General features: G+C 40.4%; 1 protein-coding gene across 7 annotated transcripts in view; it reads right to left on the bottom strand.

The window, feature by feature from the left end:
* Window positions 1–1,180: 1,180 nt before the first annotated feature.
* The window catches only part of RIMS2 (regulating synaptic membrane exocytosis 2), a 457,774-nt gene continuing 436,687 nt past the window's right edge, over window positions 1,181–22,267 (bottom strand). For 5 of the 7 annotated variants that reach the window (XM_014965515.1, XM_014965517.1, XM_014965516.1 and 2 more), the window contains 5 exons: window positions 7,920–8,061; window positions 6,493–6,605; window positions 5,652–5,753; window positions 4,588–4,727; window positions 3,924–4,142 (listed from right to left, as the gene is read on the bottom strand). In XM_014965515.1, coding sequence (XP_014821001.1) covers window positions 3,924–4,142; window positions 4,588–4,727; window positions 5,652–5,753; window positions 6,493–6,605; window positions 7,920–8,061 — 716 coding nt within the window. Of the gene's footprint in view, window positions 4,143–4,587; window positions 4,728–5,651; window positions 5,754–6,492; window positions 6,606–7,919; window positions 8,062–21,717; window positions 21,868–22,267 lie in introns of those variants that run through there. The other 2 variants (XM_014965520.1, XM_014965521.1) reach the window with 2 other exon arrangements.

Here is a 22,267-nt window from a genome sequence, read left to right as displayed (position 1 = left end):
GGCAGTGCTTGAGTTTTGCTCAGTCACCACTGTCTGTGCTGCCTCTAAGGAGCTGGGCAGCAAGAAAAGCCTCCACTCCCACCATCTCCATGGCCCGAGAGATGTTGGAGCACTGCCTGCTGCAGAGGCTCCGTAAGCCCCAGCAGTCACCGCTGCTGGCTGGGTACTCTGCCCTCATTTGTGCTCTGCTCATAAAAATAATTAAAAAAAGCTAGTATTAGGTGGCATTGAGGGATAGGGTAGACGATTACAAACTTACTCTTTTTACAGTGCAAACTGTTTAATATTGTAGTTCAACAGCTGAAAATCTAAGGCCAGAGCTTTCATAGGACCATAGCATTGTCTAGGTTGGAAGAGACCTTTAAGATCATAGAGTCCAACCATCAGCCTAACAAAACCAAAACCACCACTAAACCATGTCCCGAAGCACCACATCTACCTGTTTTTAAATACCTCTAGGGATGGCAATTGCCCCGGGCAGCCTGTTCCAATGCTTGACGACCCTTCTGGTGAATAATTTTTTTCTAATATCTAATCTAAACCTCCCCTGGTGCAACTTGATGCTATTTCCTCTTGTTGTATTGCTTGATACTTAGGAGAAGAGACCGATCCCCACCTTGCTACAATCCCAGTGAATGAAGAAGTGGCAGGAACCATAGCTGGGCAGGGAATACCACTGGCATTGCTCTGGAGAGGCCGGGAAGTGCCCTCCTGACAGACCTAGGAACAGGACGGGAGTTTATTTCACAGCTCCCCCCCAACAGCTGCCTTGAGAGTGGCCACCTATCTCGAATGCTGGAAGCCCAACTGGATGGCAGGGCCACTCCACACCAGCTGGCAGTAGCACTTCACAGTCCCAGCACATTTAGTGTGATGGTTATATGGGTGTTTGAGCACATCTTTGCAGGATGAGGCAGTTCAGAGCCAGCTCCAGCCCTGGAGGCAGGCGCCCATGAGGGCAGGAGTGTGGCTGGAGCGCAGAGCCCCATGCCCAGCTGGGGGAGAGGCAGCCCCCATGCAAGGGCCTAAAACCTCTGGCAGTGAACATCTTATCCTAAAAATGGCATTTTGTTTGCAGCACAGTTCTGAGAAGAAAAGCTGCATCTGCTGTTTCCCACAAACTCGGCTAAAGGGTGGTGCTGCCCATCTCAGGGAAAAGCAACAAAGCACTGCACACACATTCTGTAAAGAAAATGTTTTATTTAAAGTGTTAAATACCATCACCAGAATGAGTTTGATTTACATTAGTTGGTGTTCATTACAGGCCTAATCTGCCCTTTTTTTTTGTTTTTTTTGTTTCCCCCAACTGTAATTCCTTTTAACTTTTTAAAACGTACTATGTACAAGACAGCAGTGATCACTGGAATAGTGCTATTTACATGACTAAACCATAAGTAGAGTTGCAGACGTGTGAAAATTAAAAAAAATACATTAATTTTTTTTAAAATAAATACTGCATAATGACAAGTATGTACAAACCTTCCATGCGTCATGTCCTTGTTTTTAAAATTTGAAATAATTTATATAGGACTATGCATACAAGAATGTGTGAGCGCATCTCACAGTATCAGGAAAATGGTTATGTATTTTTGTTTAATATCCTAGGGGATATTGTAGACTGCATGTTAGTAGTATTTATTTGCTGCTGGTAGACAGGTGTCTAAATTATTTCCATAAATATAATTTTACCAGTCTGTCCATTAACTTAACAATAATCCATTATATAAACTCTGAAGACAAGACACAATCTTGATTTATATGATATTGCACAAAGTAAAAGGCATTTTAAGTGATACTGTTATTACTTTTGCCCTCATGTGAGGCATGTACGATCTCTTAATGGGAAACTTTAATAGATTTTCAAATAAAATCAGAATAATTGTGTGTGGCCTTAAAGGTAAATGCAATGTATATTTCAAAAATTATTGCAAGGTTTCAGTATTAAACCTTAAATAGGTATTAAAGGCATACAAAGACCCAGAAAAAAAGGATATTTTGTTATTAAATGTTAACCAGTTACATTCCCTTTAAATAACGTAATTTAATGAGAAGCTTGAACTTGCAGCACCACCCAACGGTAGTTACTGTCTGCTACAAAAAACAGGGGTTTGAAGAACCATTGACTGCAGTGAGGGTTCTGGAAATGGTGGCAAATAGCTGTCGGAGTGGTACTGACAAGCTTTCTTTAAGGCTATTTTACGAACCAAAGATTTGAATTTTTCAGACTGATATTACTTAATTATGTCTTTTGCAACACAAATGTAGTTTATGAAAATTGAACTTTACAGCAGAAGAACTGTAGGAATTATTAACCTTTGTTGCTTTCGTAATCTCAAAAATGTAGCAATTAATTTGGTTTAGTGCAAATAAAAGTGTTTAAATTTATTTTCTAAAACCAACCAGGTACTTCATTTTTCCTCTTTCCATAAACCCTCAAGAAATGATAGTTCAACCTTTGAATGAAAGATGCTGGTGCTGAAAACAAATTTATTGAAGACATCTTACAATGGCCACATGATTCCAGTATTTTGCTGTAGAATTCAATTTGAAGGTGAGAAAAAATGAAAATAAGTTACCATGCACTGTACAATAAATTGCAAAAAGTTCAAATATCTTCTTTATCAAATACATGCTGAATTACATTAATGTACTCCCAAGCCATGTTGCAAAATCCTTTTCAACATGCTTGAAAAAAAGTAAGTTCTTAAACAATATTTTTCTCAAATAATTCAGAAATGCAGAACAATCTGCAACCCTGAACCAAATATGGGGCATAAGAGAGTAATAAGTCAAAAGGTAGCCATTTTAGAATATGATGATCATCCTGGGAGGTAGAGGGGGAAAAGAGCAAAAGGAAGAAGGGAGACTGGGAAGAGAGATAGAGAAAGGAGGAGGTAAAAGAAGTGTACAATTTGCACATTATGTTGAACTTTACAAGGCTTGTACCTTTTACATTTAAATAAATTTAATATATTACACTTATTTCTTGTCACATAAACAGAATTTTAAATATTTGCTAGAAATTATTTTTTATTTTTAATATACGTCTGCAAAAATACAGACCATGACTGGTTTAAAGAATGATAAACGTGGTGTGTCTTTGTATCACCCTGTTGCATTCTCTTCCCTTTAAAACCATGCACTAGTGAAATTTATTTTTAAAAATAATATAAATTGTTGAAAATGGCTGATTTATTTTTTTTTTTTTTTTTTTGCAAGTTGCAGCCCCAAGAAAATAATTTAAGTGTTCAGCTAAATCTGTGTCCATGCAAAAAAGTTTCTTTAATTTCATACAGTACAGTATATCCACAGAATTTTATTTTTCAGAGAGTCCATCACATCTGGGTTTTCACTGTATCTATAGCTGGAGGTATGAAGCCCGCCACTTCAAGTCTTGAACCTTTTCAGTATGAAGAGTTTTCGGATCTCAAGCAACTGTGTCAAACAACAGTTGACTTTTACAGCATTCTTACATTCTTCTTTTCTTCCGATGTCTGCTAATCCACTGACTTGTAACATGGCTTCATGGGAGGGTAACTCCATTTCTGTGGCATAACCAAGCTTTAGGAGGGGAGGGCAGATAAATAAAGAAACGGGAGCAACAGAACAGATATGCCATTGAAAAGGACTTTTGTTGCATGAAACAGATTGATTCTTTTAGTTTAGTCCATGGCTTCAGATTGGACCAAAACTGAGTGTCCCTGAACTCCAAACCTATCAGTTCTTCATGACTGCAGTCCTTCACCTGAGGGCCTTCTGTAGGGCACAATGTGTGCAACTTCCTTGAGAACACAGGATCGCGTTGCAGCCCTAGAAACAGGCTCAGAAGACACAACATTAAGCATGCAGTGTTACCAGGGTTTGCGACCTGTAATTTTATTTTTTTTGTAACGCTGGTTGCTATGACAACAGTTTCACAGCTGCTATGAGCGAGCATACGAAGGTCCTGTTGAACTTTCAAGAGATGATTGGGAAGCTCTTCTAGTGAGAGGAGCTAAAGTTGGGTCTACTAGGGAAGAAGGAGGGAAGAGTTTGAACCACCCAATCACCATGTTGGACAGGTCCAGTTCATCTAAAAGTATCTGTGCCACTCCCATAAAGGACTTGTGATCCATACGTCCATAGTCTCCCCAAACGATTATCTGTTAGCAAAGAAAACACAAGAAAATAGAAACATTTCAGCAAAAAAAAATCACGAGATCCAATCTGATTCTTCAAATGTCTCTGCTTGCTTAATTATAGTAAGGAACAAAATATTTAACTGCTGATACAGTTTAGTTCTGTGTATAAGCATGAGGCAGTGACAGGAATGACCTGGGCAGTAACAGAGCAGTTACCCACGATACTAAAGAAAGTCCAGTGAGAGAAGGAGCCCATGCACACAGCAGAGCCAAAAGAATCTAGAACTAACTTTTGCTCAGCACTTTCTACTTGCATCAGCAGTTGTTACTGCAGTATTTATGTGCTCAACAAGCATTAGAAATAGCAGAACTCATCAAGTGAAGCAAGAAAGGAGGTTTGAAACTCATTCAATAAAAACTGTACAGGCCACATTTTCAGCTCTAGATGAATATTGATGCAAATTACCTGTAAAACTTTGCCTTGAGGACTTTCTTCAAATGACAGAAGTTGCTGATAAAGCGGTTCCAGCGTTTTTCTTGCTACCTTTGTTTTCTTTTTGGCTATGCAGACTCCATTTTCTAATAGATACACCTTTACATATGGTGCTTAGAAGAAAGAAAATAAAGAACAATAAGTAAAGAAGTCCAGATTACTTACATAACAGATGGAGTGTTCTATCACCATACGATAAAATCCGCCTTTTGCTGGATATATAACTTAAATGAACAAATCTCCACAAGCAATATTAACATTTATTTCCACGCAAAGCACTCATGCATTTTCTTTACTTTTCTCCCTAGTATAATTTTTTCTTTACTTCTTTTTATATGTCTCTTTTGCCATGAAACAATTCAGATTTTGACCTGGAAAAATCACATATTCCTATATATAGTATCCCTATACTGTACAGTATGCAAAATAGGCCTATTAAGTAAATGAATGACTTGCACTGACTTTGGTGAGATTTGGATCAATGCTCCAAATTGTTAATAATTTAAAATTATCTACAAGGTGAAAAATCAGTGAAGAAAAGACTCTGACACAATTTCTATTTAATCAGAAGAGCTGGCTAAAAATATCATTATATTGTCCTTTTCACACGGTGTTATAGGACATCATATTATAAAATAAGCAGTAAGTATCAAATGCTGGTCTACTTTTCAAGTAGGTACCTATTCCACACTTCTTGTTGATACCCTCTTCACTCCTAAGATGCCTATAGCAGGTGCCCAGTACATACTTTCCTCTCTACCCCATAACAAAGGATGTATTTGTAATTACTAAAATACATCAGACACCAGTCTGGTATTTTCTTTCCTCCTGATGTAGGACTTGGTTTTTGCCCCATCTAAAAGCTTGTATACCTTTTCAGTACATTTTCAATTTCAGTGTACATTACTGTAACCTGACTGACGTTACTGAATTGCTAAGAGTTTACCTAAGTTGACCAGCAAAGCCTCAGAAAGCAGGGGGTTGTTGGATTTTTCTGGTAGAACTCTGTTCTTGTTGCTAAGATTTTTCTTCCTTACCTGGCAGTGTCTTTGAACCTGGTTTTACAACAAGGCCACGAGCTCGGATTATTTCTACTTCCAATTGTCCTTTCTTGTCCATCATTCCCACCTGAATATCTCCTAGAAAAGAAAAAGAAATCCTGGCATTGTAATTCAAAAATAGCTAAACATATGAAAAGCTATGGGAAGTTCTAGGATGAATATGTGATGGCTTGTATCACCTGCATTCCACCAGTATGACCCAGATTTTAACACTACTAGGTAACTTAGTATGTAGCCTTTTCACTGCTGTTTAGGTTAGTAAATCATTAAAAAAACCCAGCAATAACACCTTTTCTCCCCTTTCTCATGCCCCTATTGCTCCAAATTAAATTATTTTTGTCTTAAAAATTTCAAATAAAAAGGCAGCAAGGAAATTAATATGAAGCAGCTCTGTAAAACTGCTTGAAATCTCTTCACCATGCCTCTAGTTTAAGACAAGGTTTGAAAAGATAATTATGAATATAACAAAAAATCTGTTAGCACAATAATAAATAGCACCTAAATTCCCACTTTTATTCAATAGTATCCAAGTGATTCAAAGAAAGGATTTGCCTCATTAGCCACATTTTAAAAATGGAAAACTGAAGCAGAAGAGATAAAAAACTGAAATTTTCAAAGCACCTTTCTACTTTTGAGTGTCCTAATGAACACCCACAATTATGTTTAACTTTTGCTGAGGTTATAGTTTTGGTCTTAACTGAGCTGTTCAAAGCCATATGTGAAATCCATACCTAAAGAATGAGAATCTAGGTAATGTCTATGTTCTAATTACCAGACCTAGAAGATAATATGTTATCTGTAGGACATAAACGCTTACCCATCGATGGTGTCGCCAAAGTCTGTCGCCCTACAAGCTGGGCAGGACCAAGTCCATCCAGAAAATCACTGAACTGGCTGTCTGCAGCCAACCTCACACCAGGGAAAATCAAACTAAAAAATAATGTTGAAAAGAAAATCAATAAATACACTTGAATTTGCCCTTTTTTGTTTTCTAGATGTTTTGCATTTAGCATTTTTATTTTTGGTACTGCTGCTCACAAGGAACTTATTTACACTGACAAGATTACAAAACAATTACTGTAATTTTCAAAACTTCCCAGTGTTCAACAAGCAGCAATTTGGCCTCCAGCATATAAACAAACAGGTGAAGGAAGTTCTAATCTTCACTGAGTCTAACTTCCACATTAATATTTTTCCAGCAAGCTCTCTTTTCCCAATATATTAAAGACCACTGTTAATTATTGTAGTATTCATATGAGACCAGTTCTGCAAGAAACCAATGCCCTTACCAGTAATTTAGTTACACGAAGGTAAAATTGCTCACATTTCTCAGTCAACATGAACTCAATGGCTGGATGCCAAATATGTCCAGTAAAATTATTACATTAGACTGAATACTGGTCACTATTTTTAAAATCACCTTTTAAAATCAGCATTCATTATAAAAATTTTGTTAAAAATGTCTTTGAGAATGACATATATTCAATAATGGAACTGAAATCCATTGTGGCAAACGACCAAAGTAACTTAAAATTCAAATTCTTGCCATAAATTATCTGTGACCTATTACAAGGCAACAAGAACTAATGAGATTTGTAATGACTAACCATAAATAAATGTCCATCTCAAGTGCACATAATGCATCAACTTGGACATGTAAGATATATTGTCCAGTATAGGAGTGTGATCTACTGCTGTGAATACCACTATCCACAGTAAGATTTTTCTGGGCAATGCCTTGGACATACCACTCAGAAGTCTTTAACTTGGGCTTTTATGAAAAGCATGACACATGACAGACTCATACTTCTGCCTAGACCATTTCTTCAGGATTAATTCGCAGAATCTGTGAAAAAGTCTTCAGCCCAGTGAATGACACCTGGAAATCATACACTGGAAATGCTTTGCTCTGCAAGGCACAGACATACACATGGAGTTTTGAGAAGAGAACCTGTCCTTTTCTGTGTTTTACCCCGGGCACTGCGCCCGCTTCCCCTCCTGTCACACCGCGTTTAGATGGCTCTGAGCCACCAGGTGCCTTTCTCACAGCACTGCAGAAATGATCCTCACCATTCCTGCACCAACAACGGGAGATTCTTTCGGTCAGCGGGAAAGACTAGTTAGTGACACTAGCTTGTGAAGGGAATTCTTACTGAGCAGGACCTACAGCGCCCACCTGACCTCTGTCTAACTACCAGTTTCATGGGGAAGCACCAGGTAACCACAGTAATAACCACTGCTTACTTTCCCTCAGAGCTGTAGCTGTTCATGCTCCCATCCGTTGACTCCCGGCTGGCCTGACGGGTCATCCAGTTCCTCATCTCCACGGCCAGCCCTGTCTCAGTGCTCCTCTGGACGGTGCTCCGCAGCTTCTTGCCCCCTGCTTCTGCGGAGACAAAAGAGAAGCCCCCATCGAACCGTGCCACCACAGCTGGGTGGCCCTACGGGCAGCACACCGCTGCTCCTCCTGGCAGAAACACTCAAAGACAGAAATTACTGACCTCTACCAAACCTTTCATTTTAAAATTGCCATTTTTTTTAAAATGAGGCAAGCAGCGTCGTAAAGCTCTTTTACTGGACCTTAGTTTGTCACTGCCTGCTTTCCAAGGCAGACAGCATACGCCAAACACAAGTCTGCCCACAGAGGTAACCAGATTTACATTACCCATAATCTAGTATGTTTAAAATATGTTTTCTCTGGACGAATACATCCCTTTTAGGAATTCAATTAAAATGTTACCATTATGTCAAAGCCTGCAATGTCTGAGGAATGGTCTAATTCAGATGAATTATTTGATTTAAAAACATTTGGCCATTATCTGCTAAATCGAATTACAGATATCCATTAGTGATGACAGTAAACAACAAATCAAGAATCCTTCCCATTCTGTCTTCTCCATTCACCTTTCTCTCATTTCGCTAGCTGCTTTAACTTCGTATCTAAAAAATACAGTATTGACTTTTATGCACAATAGGAAACTTTATTACCACCTCCAAGAGTAACAATTTTTGTACCTGCTTGCATAGGCAAATTTTACTTGACAAAACAGCAATGTGATAGCTCGGTATCAGACAAGGGAAAACATACTCAAAACTTAATACAGTAGTGTTTGAGTGTAGGAATTTTGATAAAGACCTTTATCAAAGGAAGATAAGTTGCAAGCATCACCAAAAAAACAAACAAACAAAAAAAAGAAAGTAGTAGGAATGAGGCCTCAGCATTTCTTTCACGAATAAGACAGTCAATCCATGCCATTTCTCATTTTAAATGATGTTCCCAATTCTGCAATCCAATTTCTTTTATCTTTTCAATACCCTCCTGACTTCAGCCCAGCGATATACTGCTATTATGAAAGAGCAATAACTCCAAAAGTACATGTCACCAAATGATCCTGGAATTCTTCTATATTGACACGAGGGTAGAGTATACCCAAGATCCTAGGATATCTAGGGACTCACTCCTCTTCTGCAGTGATTTCTAGCCTCTACTACTCTTTACTTCTCTGGCTCATCATGTACCAGAGGACAGAAGCTGAACCTGTGAGATCGGTGAAGCTCTAGGGATTTGAAAAAGGAAATGAGAAAGGGAGAAGATTGTACTGGGACAAGGACTCTGACACCCTGAGGAGGGCATGTGAGCTCAGGGGCTGGTTTGGAGGACCTGCACCTCTTGACCGGGAACAGGAGAGGGACATCAATTTCATGTTCTCCACTCAGTGTCACTCTGTCCTACAGGCTGCAGAGTGCAGCTCAACTTTCCCGGGAATGCCCCTGAGGCCCTTGAGCCAGGAAGGACACTAGATCAGATAAAGAACCTGGGAATTTTAGTGAAGTGGGAAACGCATACAAAACACCATGGAAACCCACTGGCCTCTTGTCCAGAAAGATTTAATAACACTACAACATTTAGCAGTAGTGAGACATTTCTATAGCAGTATCATGAGTGGTTCAAATCACATCATTGCTTATTACAAGCCTCCCATGCATTCCTTAAGACCATAACTTTTAATCTGTACCTAAAGAATAACAGAAGTAGTAATTTTGCCCTAGAATTTCAGCTAACTCCATGAATTTAGTATTCAACAGAGGGAAATATTTTTTTCACTATGTCAAAACTACTTCTGAAAATTCCATCAATATCTGGTGCAATAAATACAAGTAAAAAAGATACAAGGCTAATGTGACATATGAAAAATGAAGGGCAGAAGTCAACAATTTCATTTATATTGGGTTGTAATGTTCCAAGTGTCTGCTGGTTTTATTATTTATAATAAACTAATGAAAGCTGGCAGCTGACTTCCAGAGTTGTTCTGAAATCCAATCACTCATATCAAAGAAATATTCCCACAAAGCTGCCTGGCAAAAAGACAAAAAAAAGTGCTACAGATTTGTAGAAAGGTACACTGTGTCATAGTTACACGTGAAAGGCTCTCAACTCCTGAAGGCCCACGCTCTTTTCATTAAGGCATTGCTACGGGATATTACTCTTTTGTTGTAAGAGCTATTCTGATTAGTAAGCGTTAATCTTGTTGAATGGTAGGCATTCTCAGCTTATTATTGCAAACACGAATTCTCTCATGCAAATTTAACAAACATATCCATCTTGCATGATTCTTCAATCTTTTCATATCTTTCAAAGATTTGGGGATATACTATGACTAGTATATCTATGACTTTGAATATGTGATATGTGAAGGAGTCTATAGTAACTTGTATTAATTAGTAAGGCAGATATTTTTCTGAATTAGAATTATAAGTCTGTGTGTCTTCACTCTAGCAGAACACTCACAGAAAAAAAATCAACACATCTGTTGCACATCAATTTACTGAGAAATCAAGGCAGAAGTGGTGCAATTGCCTTTCTATTCTCCATAGAGGCACATGTGTTTCACCAGCTGTTCCTAGCATCCGTCTGAACCTTATTTTTAAGCAGTTTTACTTTTCTGCATTCATTTTAACTGAAATAAGTGCTCGGGTTCACATGAAGACAGGCCAACAGCTGAGAAGATACAACTTTGATACAGGATGAAAGTTAGGCACACATAGGATATCCAACTTTTGTGTAAGTGCGTGAACTCATTACTTTGACCCTAACACTGAATTTAAGGAGGGCCAAAAAGAGGCTATGTGAATAACTATTTTTGAGTTTTCAATAGAAACAAGCAGAGCTCTCTGATGGTCCCGAAAGATCTGACCTTTCAGCAATAGGGCTCCTAATCATGATGCTGATGCTTCTTGAGATAAGAATTGAAGATTTAACAGCAAAATGGCAATTTGGAATAGAAGTACAGAAAAAGCCCCAGCTCACAGACATGACTCCTGACCAATTGCTTTAGAGATTAATAAACTAATATGTAATCATACACATGAGAAATACCTACACTCACTTGATTGCACACAATCTTAGCAATACATTGGTCCCTGGAAAAACGTAACGAATCAAATGTAACAATTTAAAAGCAAAGACAGAATTTATATAAGCCATAAATTGTTTCATGAATTCAACATTAAAATAATTAAAAGGTTGCAAATAGCAATGAAAATGTGAAGTAGTTAAATAAATAGCCTTTGGTGCCATACCCCAACTGTAGTTGGTAGAAGATGTGGTTGAAGGTCTTACCACGCCAGTAAATCCAAATTGTTTTCCCTCATTCCTGCCTGGAAATTAAAACCTCCTCTGTTATGCTAATTCAACTACTTGTGTGGCTGCATTCTGCACTGAACCCAGCCCAAAAGGGACAGAACAACAATACATTTTAAAGTTGTTCTTTTTCTTTTAAGACAGATCATTTCCCAAAAACAATTGTGAAAACAAACACACAGTTGAATGAGCCCAACTGAGGTGATGCTAATCTCTAACTGGATGAATAATTTGGGAGCATCTGCCACTAACACAGAAATAAACATGTAACTGGTGCCCCTGTAAAAGTTAGGGTTTGGTTTTATAATCGTAAAGTATTTATACATATACACTCAACTCATGGACCCTTTTAATCCTACCAAATGAAAGGATATGGAAACAGGAGAGTCTAGTAGTGTACTTTGTTGCTAAGTATGTTGCTGACCACCTACACTGAAAATCATCTTACTCACAATTTACTAAACTCTAATTAAAGAACATTGAAAATGTTCTCCAAATTAGTATAATCTAATTGCCCTAGAAAGAAGAAATTTCTCTCAAGTCCCCATCACAAAATATGGAATATATTATCTGAAAAACACTAGTTCAGATTCTTGTGGCCATATTGCAAGGAGTGGAATAAATTACCAGAAATAATTACTTTGGCATTTATGAAGGCACATTCATTCTTATAGTTAATCACACTGGTAATTTAACTAATATGGTTACTGCAAATAGACTCCACAGGCCACATTTTCTGAATTACACGTGGAATTATTTGTTCCCACAACTTGGGAGTGCAAATCACTTGCAAATTAGGGGTGCAGAACTACTGATACAATCCTCAGTATCAGATGAGGACAAGTCGAAAACTGCAGTGAATGCAACAGACAATCTTGCATGGTCTGGTATCTGGCCAAATGAAATCTGCCTCCGGTGGGGAGAGCAAGAGCTCTCAGCAAGAGCTTCCAACAACTGCTCACCAGCAGGCACAGAGCCCCGGGCCAGGACATCACTGGCGCAGGCAGAGGCAGGCTGGCTACGCACTCCCCAGGTGGTACGTGAGCTCTTGGCAGGGCTTGTACCCAGTACAGAGCAGCTGTGGCTTCAGGAACACACTCGAGTGCTTGAGGTGAGTCCTCTCTGCTCTCCTCACCTCACCAAGAAGGCTGCATAAAAACTGCTTCAGTATTTCCATTTGACCTCAGGAGTCAGCCGCCTGTAAGTGACCATTTTTCAGGAGCAAAGCTCTTCACGTATCTACAGATCTGCCCTGGGCATGTTAAGAACAGGCTAGATAAAATCATCAGAGTCTAAGAACATTTCACCCTGCCTTAGAAAAGGGGGACAGGGTAGGTGTCACATTCCCTTGCAGTCACAGAGTTCTGTGTCTGGAATAGCCCAATGGTGCCTGAATGTGGCCAAAATGCTGCATCAAATGAGGCACTTAGCCCTTGTTGAAGCACTGCTGGGAACCACAGCTGAGTTGGTCCCTTCCTTGTGTTACCCACAGAACCCAAGAAGCAGCCACAGGTTAGAATCTACTGATTTAAGCAGGCTTTAGGAAACCCAGATTCCACTGTCACCTCAGTTTCAGAAGCTTTGAGCTCACCAAATCAATTCTCAGAGGCCAGTGCTAATGACCAGCTTATGAAGTGTTATAAAGTCCCTCTGATGAAGGTTTTTCACAGCACATGCCGTAAGTATTTATGAAGGCTAAAGAGCACCTGCAGGGCTAAGGACAAACTGTAGCCAGGGGCTCTTCCTTACTTTGCACTTTTAAGGAGAGGAAGACATATTCCTGCCCTCATGAATATCTGAATGTAAAATACTGAGAAATTCCAACTGGGATGGGGATGGCCTGCCCTGATAGACCACACACAGAGCTGCCTTCAGTAGTGAAGCTCCTCAGTATGGGAGCAGCCAGGTTTGCAAAGTCTGAAAGAGCCTGGACTGACAGCCTCAGTTTGCACCATGCATTCTTAATTTTCTTGGGAGGCCTCACTAGCTTTTAATTTTCAGTCAAGAAATATTTCCTCACTCTTGTCCTGTGCCTTTGTGTTTCCTCCTCTCTCTTTCCTCTGGCCATACTGGAAGCATGGTTAATTAAGATTAAGGTTAATTAAGATAGCACCTAAGAAGAAGTGAAAGAGAGAGAGAACTGAAAGATATAATCAACTGCAAAATTGTTGCTTGAGCTTCTGGTCAAAGGCTGGTATGAAGCTTTCAGGTCCCTTTCTTGATGAATCCCCATTCACAGGACCCGAGGCAGCCACCATGAATCTTGGTTGTTCCTGGGATATAAAGCTATGGCCAGATTATTTTGTATTTCATTTCCCTTTCATGGCAAGGCTGGTTGTATGTTCAGACTGGAAAAGATCCCCTTGGCTTGTTGTGGTGGCACGATGTGAAGTCAGTTTACCACACACTGCTCCCAGGCAATGCCGTGGTTTAAGGTAGGCACCGGCTCCTTATCCTCTCCCACTTTTTAATGTGTTTGACATTGTACTCTGCCACTTTAATTTCTGTGCTGTGCTGATGTCCATTCTTCAGTCCTCACTGACCCTTCAGCAAATTTTTAAGAGCATCAGACAATAGAAACTGCTTTTGTCTATGTGGGGCATCTGTAAGTTTCAGATCTTCAACACTTGTGGTCCCAGAAGTTTTTGAAATATTTTTACAAGCCTGAGTTGCTAATAAGAGATGGTTTTTCACATACACCGTAATTACTTAACGTTCCTAGAATTCCTGTATCCCCTATATTATAATTCAGAATCACTACTGAATATGCCATATATAAAAAGTGGAAATAGTCATCTCTGACGGCGTACAGCTTGTTTTCAACACCTGTGCGTACGTAACACTCCCAGGAAATTCCAATTAAGTATATACAGAACCACACCACAGAGGTTTACTGCTTGGCCATTCCCTTGACAAAGAGTTTACCCCTGATAACAGCCAGCCAATGGGCTGGGAGTCAGCCCAGGGAATCAAAACTAAAGAACCGCATCTGTAAGGACGAGAAGTGTTAGTACTGATGTGATTTCCACTCCTCCTCTGGTTACTTGGCTCTGACTGTACACCAATAAACTGGATATGGGGATCTTTTCAGATCCTTTGTTTTACAGATGTTGATTACAGATCTTGATAGCAATTCACAGTTAGAAAATAAACTACTTTTTATATTTTCAGTCACCTATTTGGCCCTAGAGAGATCAGGACGTCTCTATTATGCCATTTTTTTCAAATGTATGACTGTAGAGCCAAGAAGGAATGTTTTCTTCGCATTTGTGTAAGATATATTTCCAAGTCAGCTGCTATCCTAGGGTTTACTGGGCGAGTAAATTACCCCTTGACTAGTCAGTCCAACCAGAGATCCATAAAGGTTTGAATCTAACTTGGAAAAATACTGTTGCACATTCTTTCCTGTGAGGGTGGTGAGACACTGGAACAGGTTGCCCAGAGAAGCTGTGGATGCCCCATCCCCGGAGGTGTTCAAGGCCAGGCTGGATGGGGCTTTGAGCAACCTGGTCTGGTGGGAGGTGTCCCTGCCCAGGGCAGGGGGTTGGAACTGGGTGATCTTTAAGGTCCGTTCCAACCCAAATCATTCTATGATTCTATGAAATGTCTCAAATACAGGATCAAAAAACAATTCAGCTCTGATGCAATATAAAAACCGCAGACATGATATGCAGAATTAATATGCTACCCTAATTTTACTTAGAAATGCGCAACTCCTGACAGTGAGATGTGAATGATGAACATAACCGCATGTAGTCACTCAGGCCTTCCCAGCACTTCCGCAGATGTCTCTGTGCCTGTTACTGGGAAGACCATCGGTTTCCTAAGTGTGGTCAGAGGAAGCACCTGCCAAAAGCCTCGTACGATTGCTGTGAAACTGAACACAGAGATATGTCAACGAAGAAGCACGTGGATTTGCAACCCACAGCTGTATGTCCCACGTGCCAAGTGACCCGAATGAACAGTTTTTCAGGAACCCTCATTTAGACCACTTAATGATTTCCACACCAACAGATGTTCCCACCATTCAAATATAATAGGTCTGACTTTGTGCATATTTTGTGCATGTGTCAAAACAGAATGGTAGCATTTTATATCCACTTTGTACATCCTGTACAACAATCTACATGACTACAAAAAGTGCAAAGCAGTGGGAAATTAGTCTCATCTCTAAGCTATTAAAATCCTGAAAAAATAGAGCAAGCAATTTTGTGGAATTATATCCTAATTTTATATACCTTTTACATAAGAAATCACTAAATAGGTACACATCTTCACCACAAGAAATCTTTAAACCCAGTCTTTGATTTTGCCAATGACAAAGGATGACCATCTTAAGTAAAACATCACTGCAGTTTTCAGTGACAATGTTTTTATGTTTATACATACAGTCAATTTTCTGGATGTATAGCATTCTTATGCACTTTCTAATAACAATTATTCCATGCAGTGCCAAGAGCAGATGAAAACTTCTTAAACAGTGAAGAATGTATATATTGAGGAGCTTAGAATTGCTCTTTTTTTTTTTGTATTATATGAATGGAGAGATACTTTCTAAATATGCAATAATGACAGTAACACCATTCTTTAACCCAACCTTGACTATTTTTAGGATAGCTAGGGTCATTACATATACTATCAGACAGATCTGTGCAGCATTTTTGAATGATGTAGCAAGTGTGTTGAAACAATTCAACACCCTCTATTAGGGCTTAATGAGATAGATGGTGCCAAGTAGTTGGATGGCTACTGAGATTACACAAATTAGAAACAGTTCTTCCTCCTAGCTTTGTCTAAGATGAGTAATGATACTATGCAAATATCATTACTGAAGTAACCACAGTTCCCAAAACTCCGAGCAAATTTCACACTGTAATGACCCATTTTTGAACTACTGCTGTTAAACATTTACCTCTCCAATTGAAACACCGGCAACACAGCGTGCTGCTGCTCTGACTACACTGTTGACCTTGCCATTGAAAAATGACAATTACAGCATGTAGACTGAAGAGAGATGGGGTTTTTTTTCCAGTTTTCTGTAGCTACCATCAGAAATTAAACCTGTCATACACAGTAGCTTCACTGCTGCTGTTGTAGCCATACCTGAGTTATCTGTTAGCTATTCAGGTACTCACTGCAGTGTGACTAGCAGCTCAAAAGATAAATACAACGAATATGAGAAATATAGCTTTAAAAGTCTGTTGGGCATTTCCATCATATAGTCAGGTTGAAGTACGTTGTGCTTTGAACATCAATCCTCCTGTAGTTTCTTCTACTTTTGTCTGTTGATTTTCCAGCTATTTCCTAGAACACGTGTGTTGTTTAAGTACACTTTCTCCTTTGCCAGCAACAGTACAGCTTTTTCTATGCTTCTTTTTTAAAAGGTATTATCCATCTTGGCATCTACACCTCATTCATCAGTATAGTACCCAAGTGTAATTGGTAAAAAACACTTGAGACTGGACAGAGAGATGCAAATTGGTGGGAATGACTTCTGGGCTGCCTCCACCCCGGAGCTGCAGAAGCAGGAGCCACCTAGCCCCACCACGCTGATGGACAGCCCCTGAGCAGAGCCCTAGCAGTGAACACAAAAAATTACCGACCATACACTTAAATGTTGTACAGATTCTGTCTTTGGATTGATTTTTATCCTCTAAGATGAGCCAGTCCACTGTTAGATGCACAGCAGACAGTCTCTGGCGTGTTAGCATCAACAAAGCCAAGGTCTTTAAAGCTTCATCTTTTACAGTGGATACCCTGCCACGGGGCAGTATATCCTTTCAAATTCCACCTTGGCTCTACCTATGAACATTCCACGTAAACAAGGTCATCTTTACCACCAAGGCCAAAAAGTAGGCCAACTCCCCCAAGAAAATGTAGTTATTCTCATTTTCTTCATTGCCTGATACTCATACTATTACTTTATTCTTTTTAAGAGGATAATTTTAAAGCATAACTACTTCATGTGCAGGATTCTCTTCACTTTAATAATTACTGTGTTAATGAATTTATTGTTACTACTTCCCCCATTTTCTATTTCTGGTTAAATTATTGTCTGCTTGTTATTGTCTACTGGGACCTCCAGAGGGACAGTGTGAACTGGCGGCCTAACCACAGGAATAGAATCCAGGAACTGCCAAGCTTTATTCCAGCTCTACCAATAAGCAAATGATTAATCAGTGAGAAATGCCACTGAAGCCAATAACAGTGCTCCACTGAGCAGTTCAGCATACATTTAAATATGTCCTGATCCTTCACTCACTAGCATCAATGGCAACACTCCTGCTTGTATCTATGTGGGATTGAACAACTCTTCTACCAAGTTTTCCAGATAGTTATGAGCCAGGTGACAGGAGTGTATGATGTCCCTCTGCTCCTACTGAACTCCTGCAGCAACGCTCAGATACTTCTTTTGGGAGACATCAATATGCATAATCTTCTCCTCAGTTAACACAACTAATTCTTGCTATTTTTGGCATGATTGTCTTGGGCTGAAGAACATTCTGTGGCTTTTTTTTTTTTTCAATTGCCTTTTGTTTTTCTAACATACTGAGAGACCAAGATGCTTTCCAGTTCTTTCTGAATTAATTTATGTCTTATATTACCATGTTATCTCTTGAATTGTATTCAGCACCTGCAAAGCATTCGACTTTCTTCTTGAATCTCATAGCTTCACTACCACCCAAAAACCGGCAAAAGACAACATTATATTGAAATACACTCCCTTTTGGCAGGCATAGTTCTGCACACAGATCTTGCCATGACTAACAGTTCCATAGCTGCACTCCTGGCAACCTGCTATTTAACAGTTTATATCAACACCTCAGCGAAAATGCAAATCAGAAGTGAATGTAAATAGAGCATAAAAAGGAAACTGTACAGCAAACAATCCACAGGATGTAATTGGAGGAAGCACCAAGTTAACAGTCCCACTCATGGCCACATACGATCTGAGCCTCTGTCTTCTTGCTCGGTGCATGTCGGGTAGCTGTAATTCTTCTCCAGTAACCTTTTTGTACATCAGAATTCACTTGTTCTGGCACATTTTCCAGTTGTGTCACAGGAAAGTTTAGTAAACTCAACTACTTCTAAATATATTGTGTGTGTGAAATTTTGCACTATGACTACACAGACATCTAAAAGGATGTCACACACATTTACATCGGTCCTTTGAATTCACTGACAAACTTTCCTTTAATTTCAACAAAGCCAGGATTTCAGACAAAATGTGAGCCTTGGGATGCTTCAAGAGCAGCTGGAATTCAGACAGGTACTGATTTGCCCTCTGCACCTCACAATTTCCATGTAATTTAAATCTGTTCCAGGCATCACTTGATGCCGATTCTCACTTTACAATGCAGGCTGTACACTTTATCATCAATGAATCTAACAAAACATGCCAAATGACACCCTTTGATAACCTTGGTACTTTGATAACATACATCATTTGCTCTGGTACCATATGATATGTTAACTCTGCGTGTGCACAGGTACACATGCCAGAAGCAAACTGATGATGAAAAAATGATTTTTCAATATCTTTCAATACCTTTTTCAATACCTTAGATGCAGCTAAGAATAATAAACTCCTTAAAAAATATCCAATGTGAATAAACTTGAAGGACTCATCCAACTGAACAGCAAGCAGGAAATGCAAGAGCAAATGTCAGTTCCCTGGACTGTAAATCTGGATGACCATGGCAAGTTCAGGCCTACCCATGGCAAGTCCATGGCTGCCAACTGGAAAATTGCAGCCTCTCCACAGCCCAGTTTTTCAGTACAAGAAGTCTCTTGCTTTAATAAACTGACATTCAAATGGATGATCTCCATCATCATGTTCCAAAACAGTTTCTAAAATCATTCTTATTAATACATTCTCCTGAGCTACTTACTATTTAGTTAATTCTGAATTTGACTTACATTCTTTCATACCCAAAGATATACTTATGAGCCAGTGCATTCACTTCAGCAGTTAATGAACAAAAGTATCACAAATGGCTCAACAGGTCAGATTTTCTATATGTATTAAAAATGTGATCAAGTGGGAAAAGCTAAAGTACCACTGTAGTAGGTTATCTTTATTTAACCTATCCATCATACACAGAGATAACTGTATCTTGAAGATAGATAATTTACAAAGAGGGTAATCCATTTCAGATTACACTGTAAAAGAGCATTAAGTACAGGAACATGGGACTGCACATACCACACCCACTTAAGGGCACTGGTGGTACTGGCACTGGCGGTACTGGCACTGGCAATAAAATTGCATAGAACCACTCAGAAGACAACAAATTCCAATCTGAGTGCACAGGTGACTTGCCATCAAAAAAAAAACATCTGCATTTTTTTCTTCCTAATCTCTGTGAGAGCACTTGGGAAAAGAGTTTAGCTGTCATGCCTGTCACTCCCTCTGTAACCTGATACGTCTCAAATCTCAGGTTAACAGAAACTCAGCTTCATAAAAACTGCATAGCAATTATATCTCTATTTTTCACTGGAATTACATAAAATGTATTTTCAAGTGTAAGCTACATCTGAAGAGGATCAGGTAACACAGATCAACATAACATATAAAAAAAAAAGTATCAGTATACATTCTTTCAGGACCTCTGTTTAAATAACTTGCCAGCACAAAACAAATAAATCATCACGTTACACCTTAAATTAACAGATACTCCTCTATTGACTTCCATATATTCTATATTTCTTTGAACCAGTGAACAGGTTTAAACATACACAGATCTCAACTGAGGTATAAGTTAAGTGTTTCCTAGAGAAGTAAAGAAAATGGACCAGAACAAAACAAATAAATACTCTGATTTCACACAGAATTAATGCAATTATTGTAACTAATAATCAGGACTGAAAAGACAAGTATTCTGTCACGATAGAGAAAAAAAATCTTTAAAGAATACCTAAGCATGTTAAGCTTAAGTATTTTCAGCCTTTTAAAAATGTGTGGTTTCAGTCATAGTGTTTTTTGGCACATCAAAACACTGAAAATGCCCTCTGAAGCCCACCCTGCAGTCTGTTGGCAGTATTTTGCAGTTCACTCCATCATTCAAGGCACGGCACGGTACGGTTGAGAATACTGAAGAACAGCACGTTTCGCCCCAGGGAGCAGTTTCCCCAGGGGAGGAAAGGGGCAACCTGGCCAGCCCCAGAGTAGGGTCCAGGGACAAGGCGAGGGACCACACCTCAGCACTCACATCAGAGGAGGAAAGAAGCTTTGGAGAAGAGACTTCAGGGACTGTTGCACATGAAAAGATAAATCAAGATGTGTGAAGACTGGGGACAAACATTTGCCACTGAACTCTCGGCCTGAGATGTAGAAGGTGATCTATGCATTTGCAGATCTTTTAAATCCAGACTACGGATGGTGTGCATGCGTAGTTGACGCGTTTGTCTAGCGGCATCATAGTAATACTGATATCTTAATTTGATATTGCTCAAATACATTGAAGGTGCAATACGCTCAATTAATCTCAATGACATGCCAAATCTTGGATTAGTTCTGATAAGGAACTGACTAGGAAGATGCTAAATTCCTTCTATACACAAATATAATTAAAGTCACTAGATTATTTTCTTTACAAAACCAGTGTTTTCAAAACAAGCTTATGAAACTCAAGTTCTGTCCTGCATAGGGTTTGGTGCTATACTTAACTATACACACATATTTGTTACACACATTCCAAATAGTAGCTGGAACTTTTTATTTTTCAGGATTTTTGATTGCTATCTTAGGTTTTGTTATTTTGTGGGTTTTTTTGGCCACAGCTATACAGAAAATCCACTGCATTTCTCTTTTTTAAGTAAAGTTCTGGTCCTGCAACAAATATATGGAGATGACACACACGCTTTACTGACTGGACTTAGTTCTATGAGCAGAGATTAACCGTGAGTGAGACCTGCAAGGTCTACTTGTGTGCACAGCCTCCTACCCACACTGCTGTTCCTAAGTTAAACAGTGCCAGTATTTAATTGTTCAAACCTGGCGTTCTTTGTAAATTAGACTGTAAAAACGGACAAAGAGGTAAGTCCACGTACTGTGAGAAAACCACTGGTGAAGATGGGCGGTTTGTTTTCCTTATGAATGAGCAGAAAACGAAAAGACCCTCTACCCCCTTCCTTTTTTTTTTTTTATAACAGAACTAAAACTCAGCTAAACGACTTCATTTTCAGTGTGACGGCACGCATCACCTTTTAAATCACACCTCATTCTCCAGTTACAAGCACCGTCTCTCTTAAACAGAAGTAACTCTGCGGGACCCGCGCCCACGCACCGCGCTCCCCGCACCGCACCGCCGCCCCCCCGGGCCCCGGACCCTCACCCCATCCCCAGCAGCGACCCGGAGCCTTCCCCGGCCCCAGCCCCGTCCCGCCACGGCCCCTCACCTCCGTCCTCCTCCTCCAGGGAGTTCATGCAGGGGAAGTAGACGGCCAGCGCCTCGAAGGAGGCGGAGAGGCTGCTCCGGCTCTGGGACCGCTGCATGCTGCGCCCGCCGCCCGCCGTCTGACGGCCCATCTTGGCCGAGCGGCACCCGCCTTTGGCGCGGTACAAGAAGCGCGGCGTCTTGGCGGCGGGGGGCGCTCAGCGGAGCGGTGCGGGGCGCGGAAGGGCGCGGAGGGGAGCCCTCGGCGGGAGCTCGGTGCGGCGGGGCGGGGGGAGAGGCTGAGGGAGGCGGGGAGCGGCTGGGCGGGCTGCGCGCCGCGGAGCTCCCGTCTGCCCCGCTGCTCTGCCCCGCTCCTCTGCCCGCCTCAGCCCCGCTCTGCCCGCCTCAGCCCCGCTGCTCACGACGGGGCGGGCCGCCGCAGCCAGCACGGGGCCGCCTATCAGCCGGGTGGTGAGCCGTCAGCCGGCGGCGTTAAGTCAGCGGGGCGGGGGGGCAGACAGACGGACGGACAGGGGTGGGGGACGACGGCCGGGGGGGGAGCCTCGCCGGCG

Source organism: Calidris pugnax, unplaced genomic scaffold (genome assembly GCF_001431845.1).
Source record: "Calidris pugnax isolate Ruff unplaced genomic scaffold, ASM143184v1 scaffold41, whole genome shotgun sequence".
Lineage (NCBI taxonomy): Eukaryota > Metazoa > Chordata > Aves > Charadriiformes > Scolopacidae > Calidris > Calidris pugnax.
Note: the sequence above shows the minus strand (reverse complement) of the source record. Positions and strands in the feature narration are given on the sequence as shown.